We start from the raw sequence: 21,129 nt of genomic DNA on the forward strand, positions 1-21,129 counted from the left end.
GAGAGATTGTATGATCTTCTGTTCCCCAAGCAGAAGTCTGAGACCCTTTCAGCTCAGCAGAACCACCAGGGATGGGACTATGACAGGGGAATGTAAGTAACGCTGAGTAAAAGAAAGTGAGCAATGCAACAGCAAAGAGGAACAACTAGGAAACCTTATTTCAGATAAAATCTTTCCCAAGGGTCCCTTGAGACTCTACCCAAGACCAGTATCCCAAGATGTGAAGATGAGGATAGCTGACCCAGCAGGGCTAATTTAGTCTACGCATGTTCCTGTCTCCCGATCAGGGCTGAGCCTGTCTAGAAAATGCAGATGGCTCTGTGGTAACACCCACAGGGGACCAGCTAATGATTCCTCTGTGCAGGGCAGGCTGCTCTCTCCAAGAGCTGAGAAAAGCTCCCCTTGACCTGCAAGTGGGGACTGTGGGAGCACTGTGGGCAGGCCCGGTGGAGAGGGGCTTAGACCATCAGAGCAGCTCATGCTGGGGCCTCTGTCTTTGAGCAGCTCTGCAGGATAAGGTGGACCTTCGAGGATACACGGTTTGGACTCTGATGGACAACTTCGAGTGGGCCACCGGCTTCTCAGATAAGTTTGGTTTGCATTTTGTGAACTATACTGACCCTGCTCTGCCAAGGATCCCCAGAGAGTCAGCCAAGGTCTACGCCTCCATAATCCGGTGCGGTGGCTTCCCCGACCCTGCTGCAGGGCCACACCCTTGTCTTCAGCAAGGTGAGCTGTGGTTCTGGGATGGACAAAGCCAGAGGAGGAGGGGCAAACACGCCTTTCTCAGTCCATTTTCTTCTAGTTTATTACCAGCCCTCTCTGCCTCTCCATCCCCTTCATTCATTCAACCAGTATTTCCTTTTTCTTTGAATGCTCCAGACGTCCTCAGAATGGAACAAAGGAATTAAGGGCTAAAGTTACATCTAGAAACTAGACCCTGGCCTGGAAACAGCAAGTTTAGATTCTTGCCCCAGCCCTACCACTAACTTGCTGTGTAACCTTAGGCAAGAAATGAGTCAAAGGCTGCGCCGAGGCCAGGATCAAAGAGTGACTAAAAATATTGTGCCTGGCACATTGTAAGGTGCCCAAGATTAGCTGAATGACTGACAAAGTATAAATTACTATACAAATTAAGAGACAACTGTCCAGTACAGGTTTTACTCTAATTGCTGAGATGCTTAAAACTAAAACTAGGTGACTTCTCTCCTAACTCACGAAAAGGATGTGCACAGTCACCTCCGTGATGTGCTGGCCTTGGATACAGGGTAGCTTCTCTCCTGCAGGGATCCAGCTTGCGCTTAATAATCTAGGTCAACATGACCCAGTAGCTCCTGATCACCTGTTGTTCTCTCCTAGATGCTGAGCCTACCGCCAGCCCCGCCAGCCCCGTGAGTCAGAAAGTTCAGTTCCTGGGCCTCAGGCTGAGTACGACGGAAGCCCAGACAGCGCTTAACGTGCTCTTTGCTTTCATGCTTCTTGGAGTCTGTGGGGTTGCATTTCTGTCCTACAAGTATTTCAAGCACTCCAAGCAAAAGCACACACAACCAGGCGAACAGGAATTGAGCCACAGGTCTTCCTTCTGACCCAGAAGTCACCACCTCCTCCAGTTCTCCTCGTTTCTTTGCAAGTCTTTGCCACCCCCACAACCACTAAGGATCTAATACTCTGTCTATAATAGACTTTATAAAAATCTCTACACTCTTAAGACACTAATCTTGAAGGATTTCAAGTCCCTGACTAAAATGGAAGTATCCCCACCTTGCCCTAGTATCAGGAATTCATCTGGGGATTAGAAGCCCCTCCAAGGAACTCCTGTGGAAATATGTAGTTACTGAACTCAACTACTAGGTTCTGTGAGTCATTTAACTGAGCTGTTTTAATTCTCAGAGATTTTTAAAGGTGGAAACATTAGTGAAAACCATAGCAATCCTTTTCATGAAAAGATCAACCACTAGGTCATCTCCTGCTTTCTTTAAGTTCCCTCCCAGCCTCTCTTGCCTTCTGTTTCTCAGAAACTGAAAAGGTGCTATTAATGGTGTCCTGTCTCCTGTGGGTGCTTCTCCTCAGAAGGCGGGTTCCACGGAAGTTATGAACATCCCTTTTACAGCTTCGCCACATTAATCCTCTGCTACTGGCTTCTGGAGGCCAGAGGACCATGTCTCAGTGTCTCTGGCAAGCACATTTTTGGAGACAGGACAGAGGGAAGCACGCCCACTACATCTGTATGTTTATTCACGAAACATTCAGAGAAGTCGGTGAGTCTGTCACTTCCACTCAAATGTGCTCACGAGACAACCACAGAACAGAACACTCAAACTTATTTAACCCATATGTTCTTTCTAGATATCTAGGAGATTTTCTTTTTTTAAAATAGTTTTCAATTGGCTTTAAAAGGTTGATCATGCTCAAGAAGTTGCTTCTGGTAAGCATTCCTACCTGAATTGTATCTACAGAAAATTCCTACCAGAGTGTCCCACTGCTGTGGGCCCCAACCTGGCAGTCAAGATTGTGGCGCACAAGCATTTTCTTCCACCAACAGACAGGAAAAGTTGGTCAGATGGGGTGAAGATGGTTCTAAAATTGCTATGAGATTTTTATAAGCTATCAATTTTATGTAAATTAATCTTCAAAAGTTAGTATAACTTTTCTGCAGGGGTAGAGCAAGAAATGGAAAAAAATAATATAAAGTTGCACATAAAACTCACTTGTAAAAAGAGCCAGGATAAATCTTGGGGGGGGGCAGGGTGGAGAAAAAAATATAAAGCTAGTTATAGCTTTGAAATGGAGTGAACAGAAAGATCAACAAAGGAAGACAGAGCCTAGACACAGACCAGCCGCATATCAGGGACAGGGTGCATGCCAGAGGTGACCTGCCAAATGGGGGGGTCGATAGAAGGGGTGATGATGGACCAGTCCATAAATGGAGGTGGGTCACAGGAGAGTTCTAAGGATGTTAGTCACAGGTGGGGGAAGGGAGCCACATTCCTTACCAGGATATAACATTTAAATGTAAAAAAAAGAAACCCATGAGAATGTTAGAAACCCTTGAGAGTGCTAGAACAGACAGGTGAGGATTTTTTAAATTACTTTTTGAAGTGGGAAAAGTATTTTATATTCAAGACTTAAGACCTGGAGGTCATAAATAAAAACACTGATAAACAGGACCACATAAAAATTATGGCAAGAAATTACCATCGACATACTCATCAAAAGATGAACAGGGAGAAAATATTTATAGCATAAGCCAGACAAACAGCTACCTTTCTTAATATACATGAAATTTGTTGTAAATCAGTAGGAGAGATAAACACAAATAAAATTGGCAAAGAAAACAGGCAGTTCTCAGAAATTAAAATAACCAATATTATTAAAAGATGTTCACCTTCATTCACAATCAACACGATGCATATAAAATGCATACAATTTTTCATCTATCAGGTGGATAAAGATGAAAAAGTGTAATCCAGTGTTGGCAAGGAGGTGAGCATATCCACATTCTCCTACCTGTTAGTGGGGCTATAAATTCAGAGCCTTTAGAGCAGGCAATTTGGCAGCATTTTTTATAATCCAAACTGCAAATACCCTTTGACTCAGTGACTTACAGGTATATTTCCACAGCTAAGAAGATACCTTCCCAAAGATGACGTTCACTGTAGCAATGTTCGTAATAGAAAAACAAACACAAGCACATAAACGGTAATAGCCAATGAAAGCAACAAGAGCACAGGTAGCTTACCGAGTGAAATGCTCGGCAGCCATTAATACGACTGAGGTAGCTATGTGTTAATGGGGAAGGGTCTTCAGGACCGTGCACGTTAAAAGGTGAGGTGCACAGTAGTGTACATATAATACGATCCCATTTATTTAAAAAATAAAGATCACACATTTGCCTATGTACACAGAAAAGTTTTCTGAAGACTACAAGAGAAACTTGAGAGAGATTACTTCTGGAGACAAGACGTCTTCGAGATTAGAAGACAAATCTACAAGACTAGATTAGTGTGTGAAGACATCATTTTATAGCCTTCCATACTGTTTTGAATTTACCATTATACTTTTTAAAATATGAAATTGAGAAGGACCCTCAAACTCAAAGATTGTGAATCATTTTTTCATGTATGTTTCTCTACGATCTGCATTCGATTTTTCACCTGAAAATTCTTTTTATTCACATATTGCTGTATTTTTCAAGATGACAAATCTTTACTTAAATGAGATGCTTGCTGCAGATGTATCTATTTCAAACTCTTTCCTTAAATTATGAAAGTAATTACAGAAAACTGAGAAGACATATAAGGATGCAAAAAGAACTAAAATCATAATATAAACCACTCTTACTGCTGTTGGTTTTTCTTTCTTTACATTATGCTAACATATACTATACATGATGCGTTTATAAAGTTGAGATCATACTGTACCTACAGCTCTGTATCCTGCTTTTTCCCCTGAACACATAACAAAGTCAATAAATATATTAAATCAAATTGCTGAATTAGTATTGTCCCATTTTTCCTTAGCATAAGTTAATTCTGCAGAAGGCATGTAGTTGGGTTTCTGAGGTAAAATAAATAAAACTTAAGTTTATACCTAAATTTTGCCTGTATTTATGATCATTCCTTAGAAAAACTTTTTAGATCAAAAAGCATGAAATTTTTAAGGTTTCTGCTAATGTTTTTTTCAGAAAGATTATACTAGTTTTCACTCCTACCAACAACATATCTGGTCTGTTTCCTTCCCAACACTATTACCACTGTTACTTCACAGGTGAAACAAAATTTGCTCTGATGAAATTTCCTCCTCTCATTACAAAAGAAAGTCAGGGTCCTTCTACATTAAGTATCTTCCAATCTAAACACAAAAGGTTAGAGAGGAACAGTCAAAACTGCCCCCCTTTCCAGACCTTCTTAGTGTCTTCACCAACATAAACATATCACAGCATATAAATCAGATTAAGAATCTAAAATTCTTAATAATAACCAAATGAGCAAGAGGCAAATCTTAACTCCCTACTTCAAGCCCAACTGTACAGGTTCTTTATTTCTTTGAAGAGTGACTATCACTGAGAACAAAACTCCAGTATAAAAGTGAGAACCAGCTATAGACCAGCAGTTGTTTTGTATCTAATGAGAACAAAGGCCACTACATTATGCAAACAAAAGGATGCCTCCCTGACTTAGGAGAGACAGTAACATAGCATCAGTGTGTGTCAGAAAATTTCCTCCTGCAGTGATATTTATGGTAAAGTGGTCCCTCCTTTCCTGGGATAGCTCCAGGCAGTACAGGTGGGTGGGGGGATTCAGAGACACATGACCTCCACAGAGCCCTGTGCAATAAAAAGATGCTAGAATAACAAAACTTAGAGCAAAGATAAGATCATTCTGATTTTTGGAAAAGTTTTTTTTATTCAGTGTTTAAGTAAGATTAAAAACTACAAGATTTTGCTTGCAGCTGATGAGCAAGAAAAGTTAAACCCAAATTATCATCTGGCTGGCTAGTTAAAAAGCTCTGACTCAAAGTCAGATTACTCAGTGACATAACAGTTATCTTATGTTGGCTTAGGGATTCGGAGCAAAACAGCCCTAAACAAATGTATCATCTGAGAGCATAGGGCTAAAATGGGCATATGAAATACTGAATAAGAAAGCTGATAAAGGGAGGCTGTCACAGACTTCTTAAATTTTTTTTAGGCTTCTAGCAGTTGGTTACCATATACAAGGACCTAGCAGCCAGTTATCTGATCTCTTGTCTGAGTTAAACAACTTTAACCCACTAAGCAGGAATAGAGAGACACTTTGTAGATGAGTTGGAACACATAAAGCAGTCCCACTTCTCCAGCAGAATTTTAGTTGAATTAAATCATAAGAGAAACAACGATTTCTGCACATATTGTACTTGTCACACTACATCTGTTGAGTAGAATTCCCATTCCAGGTGTTGTTTTCATCTTCACCATCGTCTTGAGTCCTCAATCTATATATCTTGCCTTCCTTTTTAAAGTCTTCCCCCCGTTTCTCCAGCACTCTTTTTCTGACTGGTTCCCTGATAAAGGAGGGAGAAAAAGGAAAATGATATGAAATGAAAACAGCAGTAACACAAAGTCTTTTCCTTTAAACTGCCTTTAGTACAAGGACAACTATAGTTTAAGGAAAGTACACGGGAGATCATTGTATCTACAAACGCTGACTTACATTTGGTGCTTTTTAACTCCATCTGTTCTCTAAGCCAAACCAGTCAAATGTTGCCCATGTCCATGTATTTTTTGATGACTTACTAAGCTTTACAACAGTGGGACTATCTGCCAACTAAATTGCTCCTTTTTTATGCAAGTTGATATATCTACTAAAATATTTATAATTTATACAGCACCCTAGTGGTTATCACAAACTCTATTCATAGCTTAATATATGGAAATGGTCAGTTAGCAATTCTTAACTCTTTTAAAATCTTTAAGAGTGATTTATTTCTACATGGACAATTAAGAACAACAAACCTTCTTCATCTAAAAATGGGAAGGAAACAGGTGAAATTTAAACCAATACATTCTCCAATACTAGAGAGGAAAAGAAAAAGCAATAATGGAACAGAAAGTTTCACCCACTCAAATATTTGTCCCATTCTTTGCCCCAATGCAAGACCTTTCCCCTTCTTTGAAGTAAGTTTTAAAGACCCATTCAGCAAGCTCTTTCAGGATGAAATGCTTCCACTCATTGCTCAGTAGGAGTTCTAAAATTCAGACCTAACAAGACCTAGTTTGAACGCTGCTCTGTAAGAAGAGAAGAATTTTTCTGTGTCCTCCTCACTTGAGTAATGTACTAAGGATATAACTGGTCTTCTGGCATAATAGTTAAGAAGGACATCAAGATAAAGACTGTATCAGCCCATAACAATATTCACTCAAATCTTCATTTAGACAGTCAACAGGACACAAAATCAGGGATCTCCTTACAGCAGACAGGGGCTTCCCAGGTGGTGCTAAGGGTAAAGAACCCACCTGCCAATGCAAGAGACATAAGAGACGTGAGTTCAATCCCTGGGTTGGGAAGATCCCCTGGAGGAGGAAATGGCAACCCACTCCAATATTCCTGCCTGGAGAATCCCATGGAGAGAGGAGCCTGGTGGGCTATGGTCCATGGGGTTGCAAAGAGACAAGACTGAAGCAACTTAGCACTCACAACAGACAGAGGCAAGGGCTTTCATTAATTATCAAAGATTGGTGTGAGGATTTGCTATTAATGTCCCAATATTGAACAGCAGTAGGTATATAGTGTAATAAATTATGCTATTAATTATTAGAAGAGGATATAATCTTAAATTTTAAGAAAATACTTCCTGTTAACCTCTTTCAAATATTTAGAATTTTAACAGAGGTGTGAGCTAAGATCATTAGTGCTGTCTACTAGTATTACCATTCTAACCATGGCCATGTGCCATAAAAGTAAGGCCTCTTGGTTAAGGAACCAGTCCAAAGTAACTCTCTGAAAGAGACACCATTTTCAAGTGAATATACAGTTTCCTCACTTTGGTCTTCTCTAAATGACCCAGAGAGGCAGTTAAATTATCTAGAGCACAATGATCCCTCTAAAGTAATTATGTGTGATGACTGTAAGAAATGAATGAAGTATCTTGTCAGACAAGATATGGCTAACAAAAAAGATACTGCTATTTAGACCTGAAGAAAGTATATCTTTTGTTATAGAATAAGAGAATCCAATAAATGAAATAATAAAATCAGTAGCAGTGAAGCTGCTTAGCATGGAATAGATTTTATAGAAAGATGGCTGAGAAAACTTAGGTAAGGAGTTTCCTAGGTGATACAATAAAGCTTCAGAACATGCTGGGTTTTCCCCTTTACATAGAAAAAAGGCATAGTATCTATAAATTTTTTTTTCATTTTGAATAAGGCATAGGGCATTACTAATGTATCTTGCAAATGGGGAAAACACAAATACCTTTTTTCTGAGCTGCTAGACGATGCAAGGTTTGAGGTTTCCAATGATGCTGCTCTCACCGAGGTCTGTGCAGGAGGAGGATTACTAAATAAGAAGTTGCTTATCAGCCTCCAGATGGCAAGGAATGGGTAGAGCACTGTCCCCAACAATGTCCAAAAGTCTCCACTGGAAGAATGTACCATGGATGCAGTTGGTCTTCCTGCCTAAAAATGAAGAAAGAAACCAAAATAAAGACTACATCAACCCAACCACATCACACTCAAGGTTCTAGATAAAATTTTTATCTGGGAAAGTCCTATGGATTTTAGTTTACTGCAATAAAGTAACATTGCCATCTTTTGCCATTTTTCAAGTGTATATAAACTTCAAGGAACTCCTGGAATTCTTTTCCTTTTAAGGAGTAATCACAACATAGAAACCAGAAAGTAGTTCTCAATGAAATGAACCAATCAATTACTTTGAAGACAACTAAACTTTTGTAATGAAATTAACAACTCTGATTTTAAAAGTCTTAATGATTTTTAAAAAGAGAAAGATTTCAAATATCAATGACTCCAAAAAATCCTGAGTACTAAAGGACTGTTTTAGGTTTGAGGTCCTGCTTTCGGCCGGGGTGAACTATAGTCATCCACCCTTATCTCAGGGGATACTTGCCAAGGCCCCCAGTGGATGCCTGAAACCACGGATCATACCAAACCCCACATATACTACTTTTTTCCCTTCACATACATACCTGTGATAAAATTTAATTTATAAATTAGGCACAACAAGGGACTATCAAAATTGCCAGCATCACCAGTATTGAGCTTTGGGGCTACTATTATATAAAATCAGGGTTACCCGAACACAAGCACTGCAGTATTTCAACAGTCTTATCGGACAACCAAGAGGGCTGCAAGGTGACTAACAAGCAGGTAGCATAGAGTATGGATATGCTGGACAAAGGAATGATTCATGTCCCAAATGGGATGACACGTGATTTCCTCACACTATCATAACGGCCCGAAATTTAAAACTTACTTTTTAGAATTTTCCATGTAATACTTTCAAAGTGCAGTTGCCCCTAAATAACTGAAAGCAGGGAAAGAGAAGCCGCAGATTTGGGGGCAATGCTGCTGCTGCTGCTGCTAAGTCGCTTCAGTCATGTCCGACTCTCTGCGACCCCATAGACGGCAGCCCACCAGGGCCCCCTGTCCCTGGGATTCTCCAGGCAAGAACACTGGAGTGGGTTGCCATTTCCTTCTCCAATGCATGAAAGTGAAAAGTGAAAGTGAAGTCGCTCAGTCATGTCTGACTCTTCGCAACCCCATGGACTGTAGCCTACCAGGCTCCTCTGTCCATGAGATTTTCCAGGCAAGAGTACTGGAGTAGGGTGCCACTGCCTTCTCCCTTGGGGGCACTACCATACTAACCAAGCTATGGAAGACCCAGGCTCTCATCCCAGCTCTGGCACTTTAAGGTGGCACATTTAAATTTTCTGGGCCTCTTTTTTTTAATATCAGAGATTAAAATGTTGTTAGGATTAGTATGTTTAAAACTTAATGTGATTTTTATGTTAAAACTTTTTTTTAAAAATGGATAAACCGTAATCATACATAAATACATGACACCAAGTCAGGAGATTAGACAGATATTCTACATTGTTTTTCCTGTTCGACTGGTTATTTTCTGTACATGAGAAAAGATGAGGAAAGAAGGTGAAAATGTGTTTAGTATGTTTAGTCTTTTATTAGCGTTACAAATATAAAGGCCAGGATAATGGAACAATAAATTAATCTAACATTTTTGGATAATTTGGATTCTAATTATCCACAGTACATTTTTTCACTTTCGCTTCATCTAATTATAAGAAAAAATCAAGAGCAGAACAGACAGACCTGTAAGAATAGAAAAAATATACATGCATATACATACTGGCAACAGTACCACTGAAGCACTTGGGGCAAGTTCCAAATCCAGTAATTTCTTTTTATAATCTTCTTTGGTAAATTCCCTCCTGGGAAACATTGTTGCTAATGAAAAGTTACCGTAAGTGTTGCCAACAGTCTGTAATATAAAAATAAGTTTTAAAACCTTACAGTGGAGCCTTTTTAAAGTAAGATAATACAAACTCATACGCATTCAAAATGATTTAAAAGTTCCCTTAAATATAAAATCAAAACATTCATAAAAACTCTGCTTTAAAAAACAGCTGAAGACTATCAGATACAAACAGTACTTAAAAGCTTTCATAACTCAAAAATGACCACAAAATATCAAGAAATATGTTTTGTAATAGCAAGACTAAATAAGATGAATAAAAATGAACAATTACATATCTTAACTATGACTACAGTTTGCAATTAAGAATTTTCACTGTCGTTTGTCAAACTTATGTTAGTATCTCACAAATACCCATTTAGGTTATAGGTATTTCTTATTAAAAACATGAAAAAATTCTAAAATGAAAAACTAAAATTTAAAATTCTGGAACAGATCAGAATTTCCCTCGTATTATATACATATATATGGCATAAGTTTTTGCCTCCTCGACTCAAAGAGTAAATGGTCCATAATCAAGCCATACTATACACATAATCCAGTCCTAGGAATTTACAGTGGGCAAGCAACACAATCACCTTCACACTGTTAAGTCACCTATACTTGTAAAATCTTTCAAAGGGAGAATGTAACTTTTGTTTTTTGTAATATTTTACTCTAGGTCATTATGTGTGTGTGTATACACTCCTCACTGTTCTCACTCAACATCAGGTCACTAAATTAGATCACTGTACTGAGGTGAAGTTCTAACAGGACTGATGCAATCAGAGATCTCTCTTTAATCATGTGATAGCCTCACTTACCTGTGGCAGAAGCGAAAGAATCAGGCCAGGGCAGGCCATCTGAGGAGGCCCTAAGTGGGGGCCCAAGGCAAAAGAGGAATGGAAAAGGCTATGTGGAGTGGATCCTACTATAAAGCTTGGGGGAAACAGTTAATAAAATAAGTTTATTGTCCAGCCAAACTCACCAGTGGAAGCAGCTTTTTAGGTATCCTTTTATTGGCACCTATTAAGTGACATAGCCGACTAAATGCAAAAGAGATCTAGTGGAAAAGTCTGAAACCTAATTTCAATCTTGAAGTGATACATGAAATACTGGTACATGCCTCATTTTGAATACATAATCTATCAGAATAAAAAGTAATTGGAAAGTACTCATATCTTATTTTCTAAGATGTTTATTTCACACCCATTCAGATTTTGAACAAGGCTAAGTTCTGGAAGTAAATTCCTGAGGAAGATACTTGTTGCCAAATATAGACTGATTATTGATCTTTAGTTTGACCAATCAGCAGATGGTGGGAAAACTGCTAGCCCCACAGCATTCTAAGAAACTTGCAGAAAATTTGAGAGGACCAAGAAAAACTGCATCTTTTATTGAGGACAGCTTCTTTAGATTAGACTACTGGAAAATCACTTGCTTTTCATTCCTCCAGCTCAATGTGCTGAGCAGTTAAAAAAGTTTCCAGAGTCTATTATATGGTGTCAGGAAATCCCTCTTTTCATAGAACAAGGAGATATGTTGTTCCCATATGGCACTCATACATGACGGAAGCTCCACAACATCCCAGAGGCATCTTGTGCCTCCCTCCTGGGGATAAGTCACCACTTACTCATACTCTTCCAATTCTGCCTGGAAATTTTTCCCTTACACTTAATAACCGATTCATCGACCTTTATTACAACTCATGACATAAATTTACCTGTGCAGCAAACTGTCTAGCTTCTTCTAGAGGAGCATCAGAAGGGAACTGATTTGTAAAGGAAGAACCATCTGGAAGACGGAACTGAATTCTCGCAACAGTGCTGTAAGAAAATGAAAATTAAGTCAGCATCTTTACCTCTACAAATTCTCACTGTAAATCTAGGAGAAGATGGAAGTGAAACTGTGTAATGAAAACAGGAATTTATGGACAGTGAGGGAGGGGGAGTTGGAGGAAGGTGGTCAAAAGGTACACACTTCCAGTTTAAGGCAAATAAGTACTGGGGATGTAATGTACAATAGGGTGACTACAGCTAATACTGCTGTGTGGTGTAGGGAAAGCTGCTGAGAGTAAATCCTAAGAGCTCTCACCACAAGGAAAGGCTTTTTCTTCTTTATATTTTATCTCCCTGTGGCCCCTGTACAACAGGGGTCTGAAATGCACGGGTCCATGTACAGGTGAAATGTTTTTCAGTAAATATATACTATAGTGCTGCACTATCCATGGCTGATTCAATCCACAGATGCAGATCCACAGATATGGAGGCCAACTGTAAAGTTATATGTGGATTTCTGACTAGACAAGGGTGGCGCAACCTTGGATGCAATCCCAACTCTTGCATCATTCAAGGGCCAAGTGTATATGAGAAGATGGATGTTAGCTGAACATGTTGTGTCAATCACTTCAAAATATATGTAAATCAAACCATCATGCTGTACTCCTTGTTCAGTAATTATGTCAAATATTTCTCCAATTAGAAAAAAAATTTTTTCACAGTGAAATCGCATTTTTACCAACAGCTATTTTGAAATATAATTCACATAAAATTCATCCTTTTAAAATATACAATTCAGTGGTTCTTAATATAGTCAGAGCTGTGCAACCATCATTAATTCCAGAATATCCTTATCCCTCTAGAAAGAACGAAAGCCCATCGGCAGTTGGTCCCATGCCTCCGTCTCCCTGCCCCTGGCACCCCCCTTGTCTGCTCTGTCTTTGTGGATCTATCTGTTTCTGGCGTTTCATACAATGGAATCGTAAGATGGGTGGCTTCTGGCTTTTGCCATACAGCATTTTGTTTTCAGGTTCGTACATGTTGCACCATGTGTCAGTACTTCATTCTTTTTTTTGGTGAATAATACTCCACTGTATGGGACCCAGCATGTTTACCCATTCTTTAGTTGACGGACATTTTGGTTATTACCACGTTTTGGCTATAATGAAGAATGCTGCTATGAATACTCACGCACAGGTATTTGTGTGGAGACTGTTTTCAGCTCTCTCGGATGTATACTGAAGAGCAGAATTGCTTAGCATTTTGAGAAACTGCCAGGTTGTTTTTTCCAAAGTGGTTGTACCACTTTTAATCCCATTAGTAATGCAGGAAGCTTCCAAAATCTCCACATTCTTGCTGAGACTTGGTGGTCACTTTAAATTGAGGCATCCTAGAAGGTGTGGTTTTGATTTGATTTTCCTAATGACTAATAATGTGGAGCATCTTTTCATGTGGTTATTGACTATTTGTGTATCTTCCCTGGAAAAACATCTATTTAAATCCTTTTTCTATATTCAAATTGGGTTGTTTGCTTTTTGTTGTTGACTTCAAGTCTTCTTTTTATATTCCAGTTACCCGTCCCTTATCAAATATATGGCCTAAATATTTTCTCTGATTCTTTTTTTAACTGCACCATGTGGCACGCGGGATCTCAATTCCCTGACCAGGGATCAAACCCATGCCCCTCCAGTAGAAGCATGGAGTTGTAACCACTGGAGCACTAGGGAAGCCCCTCCAATTTCGTGGGTTTCCTTTCCCTTTCTTGATATCTTCTGAGGTGCAAAAGTCTTTCGTTTCGGTGAAGTCCAACTTATCTGTTGGGTTTCTTTTGTCACTTGTGCTTTTGCTGTCATGTCTAAGAGGACTGCCTAGTCCAAGATCACAAGACGTCCTTATTTCCCGCCCTCAACAAGAGTTTATACTTTTTAACTTTCACACCTAGGTAGATGATCCATATGGTGTGTGGGATAATGGTTCAAGTTTATTATTTTACACGTGGATATCCACTTGCCCAAGAAGCATTTGTTGAAGAGACCATTCTCTCCCCCACTGAATGGTCTTGGTACCCTTTTCAAAAATCAACTGATCATAAAGATACAGGTTTATTTCTAGAGACTCAAATTCCTCTTATAGGCATACCTCAGAGATATTGATTCCACACCACCACAATTAAGTTATCATAATAAAGGAAGTCACAGGGAATTTCTGGTTTCCCAGTGCACGTAAAAGCTATATTTAAACTATATTGTAGTCTAATAAGTGTGCAATAGCATATGTCTAGAAAAACCATGTACATATCTTAAAAAAAATACTTTATTGCAAAAAATGTGATCAACTGACAACACAGGTTTGCCGCACAACTTTCAATTTGTAAAAAACTACAATAAAGCATTAGCACAACAAACCAGGTATGCCTGTACATCAATCTGTATGTCCATTCTTATGCCAACACCACAACATCTTCGTTGATGTACCTTTGTAGTTAAGATTTAAAATCAGGAAGTCTGAGAACTTTGTTCTTTTTCCAGACTGCTCTGGGTACCTTGCATTTCCATATAAACTTTAGAATCCGATCCCTGCAAAAATTTTGGCAAAAAAACCAGCTGGGATTTTGATAGGGACTGTGTTGAATCTGTAAATCAGCTTGGGGGTAATTGCCACCTAAACAATAAGAAGTCTTCTGATCTATGAAAACAAAGTATCTTTCTATGTATTTAGTTAGGTCTTCTTTAACTATTTCAATTATGTTTTCTAGTTCTCAGTGTATAAGTTTTACACTTCTGCTAAATATATTCTTAGGTATTTGATTTGTTTTGGGAAATAGTTCTTAAAAAGTCATTTTTCTGCTCTTCTCTGGTGGCCTAGTAGTTAAGAATATGCCTGCCAATGCAGGGGACATGGATCTGCTTCCTGGTCTAGGAAGACCCACATGCCTTGGGGCACTTAAGCCCATGTGCTACAGCTACTGAAGCCTGTGCTCTGGAGCCCCTGCTCTGCCACGAGAAGCTGCTGCAACGAGAAGCCTGCTCACCACAACCAAAGAGTAGCCTCTGCTCACTACAACTAGAGAAAGCCCATGCGCAACAATTACGATCCATCACAGCCAAAAATAAATGAATCAACAAATATTTTTAAAGTAATTATTCTGATTACAAAAGTAATGTTTGTTAATTTTCTGATATGGAAAATATAGAAAAGTACAGAGAAGAAAATAAGTATTAATAGTAATCCTACTAGCAGTATGTACTAGAAATCTGAATTTCTGTCTTTGCAACACACTTCTGTTTGGGGAACTGCCTTATCCCTCCAATATGTCACTCGTTCTGGTATGATTATCAGTAATATTTCTCGTATCTCCTTCACCATAGGAGTGGGCACGTCTACTACCCCAATCAGCTAGCCCATACATGTGACAAAGTGATTGGTATTGAAATGGCCATGTTGACCCAAGTGGGACCAATCAGAATTCTCAGTGAATGAGAATTTACTTCTTTCCTCTCTAGGATCAGAAGCTCAAGATCAAGAAGGTGCCAGGCTCTCCTGACAATATCTAAAGAGTTTCTCTGAGAATAAAGCTAAAACAGAAACCAGGAGATTAAAAAGAGACAGAAAAGGTGTAATGATACCCTTTAGGTTCCTGGATCTAGCGATGCCTAACCAAATCTATCACTGTAACTCCCAGGTGCAGAGCCAGGGGATTCCCTCTTCTGCTTAATCCTATTTGATTTGATATTCTGACAACTGAAGAATTCCAGTACATATGTCACTGCTGTTCAATCTCTAAGTCATGTCCGACTCTTTGCAACCCCATCGACTACAGCACACCAGGCTTCCCTGTCCTTCATCGTCTCCCAGGTTTGCTCAGACTCATGTCCACCGAGTTGGTGACGCTATCCAACCATTTTATATCCTCTGTGAGATCTCATCACTATAACCATTTTGATGAACATGCTTTCTGTCTCTTGAAAGAGATTTTGGCTTTCTTTAAAACATCATGTATTTAGTACTGTAAGGCTGTACATTCACATTCAATGACAAATACCATTGGCAGCTGCCAACTGATCAGTATATTCTTCTGGAACTATTTATTAAGCCACAGAATAAATCAGTGTTAAAGAGAAGCCCACAACTGCTTTTCTCCTTAGCCGCCACATACATACATATACTTCAGCAAGAAATAAAGTACCTTCTTTCTTTTGTGGAAGTCTCTCTCTTGACTTCCATCTCTGCCTGTTTGGCCAGCAGGGCAGCAGCTTTAGCAGCTTCTACTTCTTCCTTTGTCTTTGCAAACCGAGCAGCTCTCTCTGCACGGTCCTTGAAAACAGTTGTTAGATATTAATTATCTTTCACTGCCAGAAATATCTAGTTACACATTTCCAACATATGGAACACAGATATGCATGAATTCCTTAAAACCATACATGAACTTCATCACTCTGGATCTGGCTTTTTTTTGTTTCATCAACTGTCAGGGACCACAGTTATTGTTAAACAAACCAGGACTTGATTTTGGTCACTCTCTCTCAAGCCTGGAACAAGGTCAGTAGATAATCAATATTTACTGAATGAATTCATGAACAAACAATATTAAGAAAGGAGGCTTTCATAAGTTTTACAACTGCTTAATTCTAAAACCAATTGATGTAAAACCATCCTAAGCTTCATGTGCCTAAATCCTTTGAATGTCCTAAAAAAGAATGCTTATGACTAGAGGACACTGTGAGGCAGCAAATTCTTGGCTTCTTTCCTTGAGAATCTTGAAAACTATCTTTAACTACTGATAAAATTCATAACATAACATGGAGAAAAATTACTTCAAAAGATTATCTCAGTTTTAATCTTAAATGTATTTTAATTAGAGACAATTTCTAGTAAAAGAAAACTGAGAATTAGTACTCTCTCAGTCACTAAAATCTACTATTTCTATGCACCCTGTCTATGATAGTAAACCGAAACCACTGTGCCTGGAAAAACAATTTCACCAATGTTCTAGAGTCAAGCATTAAAAATAAACAACACTCACCAGGGCAATCTGCTGTTTTATACGCTCTCGAGCTGCCCTATCTTCTGCCTTTTCTCTGTTTCTTTCCTCTAACATTCTTTTTGTTAATTCTTCTTCTTGCTTTCTTTTATAATCCAACATTTCTTTTCCAGTTTTCCTCCTCTCAATTTCCTTCTTAATCTCTCTCTGAATTAAAGAAAAAGTAAGTTTTATAAACCAGAAACAAAAGTTAATAATCCTCTGTCAATACCATTTTGTACACAGGGTAAGTTGGTTGTAGAGTACAGCTAAAGGAACAGAACAACTTCACAAAATCTAAGAGTCTAGTAGAATGTATTAACAGCATGGGTCAATGGTCAAATCCTATCAATTTATAAGTCTTTGCCAGCGGTTTTGTAAAGATTATCATGTGGTCAATGTAATTTGGAAAAAAAAAAAACCAACAGAATTACAGGTTGTCCCTCCAAGGACAACAAAGTAATCATTTATTTGGCCTGAAGACATAACCTTCGTATATTAGAACCCAGAAGAGATGATGAAGTTTAGGTGCACAGTTTAAGAAAAATGAATGGTGAACTAGAATACAATACCACCAGAGGAAATATTCAGCAAAATGTCTACCCATTTCTTTTTCACAAAAAGGAACTAAAACTTTGATCTGCATCAAATCGATTTTAATGCAAGTCCCTTTATTCTTAGTGTAAAAGATTCACTGCAAAGGGAGAAAAGATGATCTAATTTATTCCTAGCAATCTCCAAAAATCACAAAAAAGTGTACACTGTGACTTTACGACAGAAGACTGGTAATGCCCCTGACTGTGCTGCAATGTTGAACTACAGGACCAGGAAGTCATCCCATGTGCCAGGCTAAACAAGAAACCAAACGTTCCCTCATGGAAAGCAAGAGGAAAAAATACTAGGCATATCAATTTACCTGTTCTTCCTCTTTCCTTTTCTCTTCTCTCCTTTCTTCAAGTTTTTTGGTTAGTCTGTATTTTAAAAGTTTAAAAAATACATTAACTGAGAAAGTTTTAAAAAAAATGCATTAACTGAGATACATTATATTGAAATAAATTACATTTAGAAGATTTCTTTAGCTAAAAACTGGGGAAATGTGGAGATAAACAAAAAAAACTCCTAAAGGTTAAGCAACAACTTCTCTACCTAGCCCCTGGCCCTGAAAAAAATCCGTAATAGTCAGGGGGAGCCATAAGAAGCCTCCCTCCAGCTCTAAGGGCCTTACCTCCTACTTACCACTAGAGTTCCCTTTCCTCACCTGATTTATCAGATACTCCTTTTTTTTTTGCTACACCATGTGGCTTTTGGGGTCTTAGTTCTCCAATTAGGGATCAAACCTGAGGCCTTGGCAGAAAAAGCACAGAGTCCAATCCACTGGCCCACCAGGGAATTCATCAGATATTGATTTTTAAATGTCTTAAAAAATATATATATATATATAAATCAATCACTTAAAAATGCTTTACCTCTTACATAGAAGAGGAATATAGCACAGAATTGATAAAAGCAAAAAGCTGAAGGCGAACACTTACAAACACTTACCAGTAACACCAAAATTGATTTTGAACTGTGAGAAATTCATCAATTAAAAACTAATGATTCTGAAAGCAGATAGTGGTAATGGTTCCACAACCTTGTGAATATATAAAAACCCACCCAATCTGCATACATTTTGCATTTTATGGTATGTGAATTTTATCTCAGTTTTTTAAAACTAATGGCACTTTTTCTCAGAGGGGTTTGGGTTGCACAGGCATATGCATTTGTTAAAACTCAGCTGAAGAATTCAGCCAGAAACCTAAGGGATGTTCAAAGATGATGGTTTAGGACCCCAAAGAGATGATGAGGTTTAGGTGCACATGGTGAGAAAAATGAATGGTGCACTAGAATGCAGCAACACCAGAGGAAAAATTCAGCAAATGTCCACAGGTTTCTTCTTCATAAAAAGGATGTCAGAAGGACTTAAGACCCAACATGAAGGGGTTCTGCTATAAACTTGAAGTATTCTGTGCACTAAAAAAAGTTAAGAGAGAAATTAACTGAAACACTTTAGAGGGAAAAAAAAGGACCCATGAAACATCTTACTACTAAGGGAAATTATAAACTTGTATAACCACTTTGGGAAACTGTTCAGCCGGCATCTACAACCCAGGAATTCCCACTCCTGAAAACATACCCGAAAGATACATTCACCAAGACATGTAATAAAAGAATGTTCACAGCAATCCTATTCGTAACCAACTCAAACTGAAAATAATTCAAACATCCATCATCAGTAGAACAGATAAATAAATCATGGTATAATCAATACACTCACTACAGCTTCACAGTAATGAGCTTATATGAAGCTTGTTTGAAGTGCTTATGATTTAATTATATGATCATGGCTCAAATTTTTGAAACGTCAAGCAGCTAATAGTTACTTCCCAGTGAAAACTGTTTCATTATTGAGATCTTTTCAACATTTTATCTAATTTCATCATTAGAATTCCTTTTTAAAAGTTTTTTAAAAATTAGGTGTATGTATCTTCTAAGAGCACTCTGAAGTTTTTTTTTCCAGTTAAGGAATCTCAAACAACTCTAAAACCACTCTGTCCTGACAGGCTAACTATAAAAGTAATAATGTTCAATGAAGAAAATTTGGCAACCCAAGGACAAAACAAAGAAACCTCTAATTTCAGTTTCACAAATACTAGTATAAGCATTTTGTGCATGTCTTCAAATATCTTCTGGGGCTCATTATCCTATGTAACACATACACACCAGTATATGTACATATTGTTATTTTTTAATTAAAAATGGCTTATTATATTCAATTTGCAGAACCATACAGGCAGACACTAGTAGACATCCCTTTACGTAAGAATGGAAACTATTTGGGGGAATTCCCTGGGAGTCCGCTGGTTAGTACTCTTAGCTCTCACTGCCAAGGGCCTGAGTTCAATCCCTAGTAGGGGAAAACTAAGATCCCACAACTCACTTGGTGTATCCAAAAAAAAAAAAACACACCAGAATGGAAACTATTAAATAACAGAAGCTCCCCTTTCCCACAGGAATTAAATAGCACTTGATCCCACCTCACAATAAAGGGCTACCTGCCATGTTTCTTCACATTCCCTCCAATTCTCAAAATCCTTTCCTGAGTTTTCATTCTAACTTCACTCTAGGATACCAAGGCGATGCAAGTAAGGGTGCATGTGAGGGATGTGGTGTTAGCAAAGCAGAATGAAACAGAAGAGGAAGAGCCTCTGAAACTCTCGTTCCCTACTGCTCTTCTTCCAGACACACACCATTTCTCTCCACCGTGAGAGGTCTATCCTGCTGTGAACCACCAGATCCTGGCCCTGCCACACTCATATAGAACAACCAGAGTTGCGGGAGGTTTTGCTAAAATGAAGCTCATTTATACTGAACCGTGCATGAACTAACCCAAAAATCCAATGACAGCAATCATTATGAATCTTGGTTCCCCATAATATCTATGTCAACAAGAAAATATCAAGTCTAAGTAGTTTTTCTTAACTTCCATATAACACTGAGTGATTTTTAAGTCAAGATTTTAAAATATTCCTGCTTATCCATTCACCATTAACTCAAGTACCTTTTAAGAATCAAGATTATGATTTGATAACTACTGTAACATTAGAAAGTACTAAACTAGAAGCTACAAAAAGTCAGAAATTTGATTATCAGACTAACAGCACGTGATACTTAATAGACAGCCACATATGCAGAACCCACTCAGTGCATAGTCATAAAATTGGCTGCCCATCTGGAACTTATCCTGTGACACAGAGAGAGAAAAGCAGAAGTGGCAGATGGAAACACATACACCAAAATACTAGTGAAAGAGAGACTGTTAAAATTATCAGGCCTAAAGCAGACCAATGACTTCAGAGATACACACAAATTCTTACTTCTAGAATACTATTTCTATGGATACAAATAAGTTGGTCAAGAAGTAAAAAATTTCAACCTAGAATTTTAAACTTTTTTGTAATTTTATCCCTAATTCAAATTAATGAAGTAACTGAAAACCACAGTCTATTAATAACAAAACACTGTGTCTAAAGATAAGAGCAAACCTTTCCACTCTGACGGTGAGGTCTTCAGTAGGTCTCTGATTTGAACATCCACTAGGCTCTTGAGACACAGCGGTCTGGCCTGAACTTTCTCCTCCTTAAATAATAAAAGAAAAACAAAAGAAGAATGCCAATTTTTAAAAAGACATATATCTTTTGGGTTACAACATCTGTTAACAATCTTGTTTCTTAAACATATTTTCCCTAGGGATGGAGTAGGAGATAAGAAATGAACTATTACTAACTCTGCAAGTTTGAACCTGGAATAACAGTATATA

The 21,129-nt window shown here is 38.3% G+C and overlaps 2 protein-coding genes across 2 annotated transcripts in view; one reads left to right on the forward strand and one right to left on the reverse strand.

Annotated features, from left to right (window-relative positions):
• Positions 1-1,586, forward strand: part of LCT (lactase) — a 48,103-nt gene extending 46,517 nt beyond the window's left edge. Inside the window, exons 16-17 of the mRNA XM_068969467.1 lie at positions 505-729; positions 1,360-1,586. Coding sequence (XP_068825568.1) covers positions 505-729; positions 1,360-1,586 — 452 coding nt within the window. The remainder of the gene's footprint in view (positions 1-504; positions 730-1,359) is intronic.
• Positions 1,587-5,417: 3,831 nt separating this feature from the next.
• The window catches only part of UBXN4 (UBX domain protein 4), a 30,258-nt gene continuing 14,546 nt past the window's right edge, over positions 5,418-21,129 (reverse strand). Inside the window, exons 6-13 of the mRNA XM_068968081.1 lie at positions 20,855-20,948; positions 17,686-17,740; positions 16,773-16,937; positions 15,936-16,063; positions 11,695-11,797; positions 9,867-9,998; positions 7,953-8,155; positions 5,418-6,042 (exon numbers count right to left, since the gene is read on the reverse strand). Of these exons, the coding sequence (XP_068824182.1) occupies positions 5,904-6,042; positions 7,953-8,155; positions 9,867-9,998; positions 11,695-11,797; positions 15,936-16,063; positions 16,773-16,937; positions 17,686-17,740; positions 20,855-20,948 (1,019 nt within the window). The 3' untranslated portion in view covers positions 5,418-5,903. The remainder of the gene's footprint in view (positions 6,043-7,952; positions 8,156-9,866; positions 9,999-11,694; positions 11,798-15,935; positions 16,064-16,772; positions 16,938-17,685; positions 17,741-20,854; positions 20,949-21,129) is intronic.

This window comes from Capricornis sumatraensis, chromosome 3, assembly GCF_032405125.1.
Source record: "Capricornis sumatraensis isolate serow.1 chromosome 3, serow.2, whole genome shotgun sequence".
Taxonomy (NCBI): Eukaryota; Metazoa; Chordata; class Mammalia; order Artiodactyla; family Bovidae; genus Capricornis; species Capricornis sumatraensis.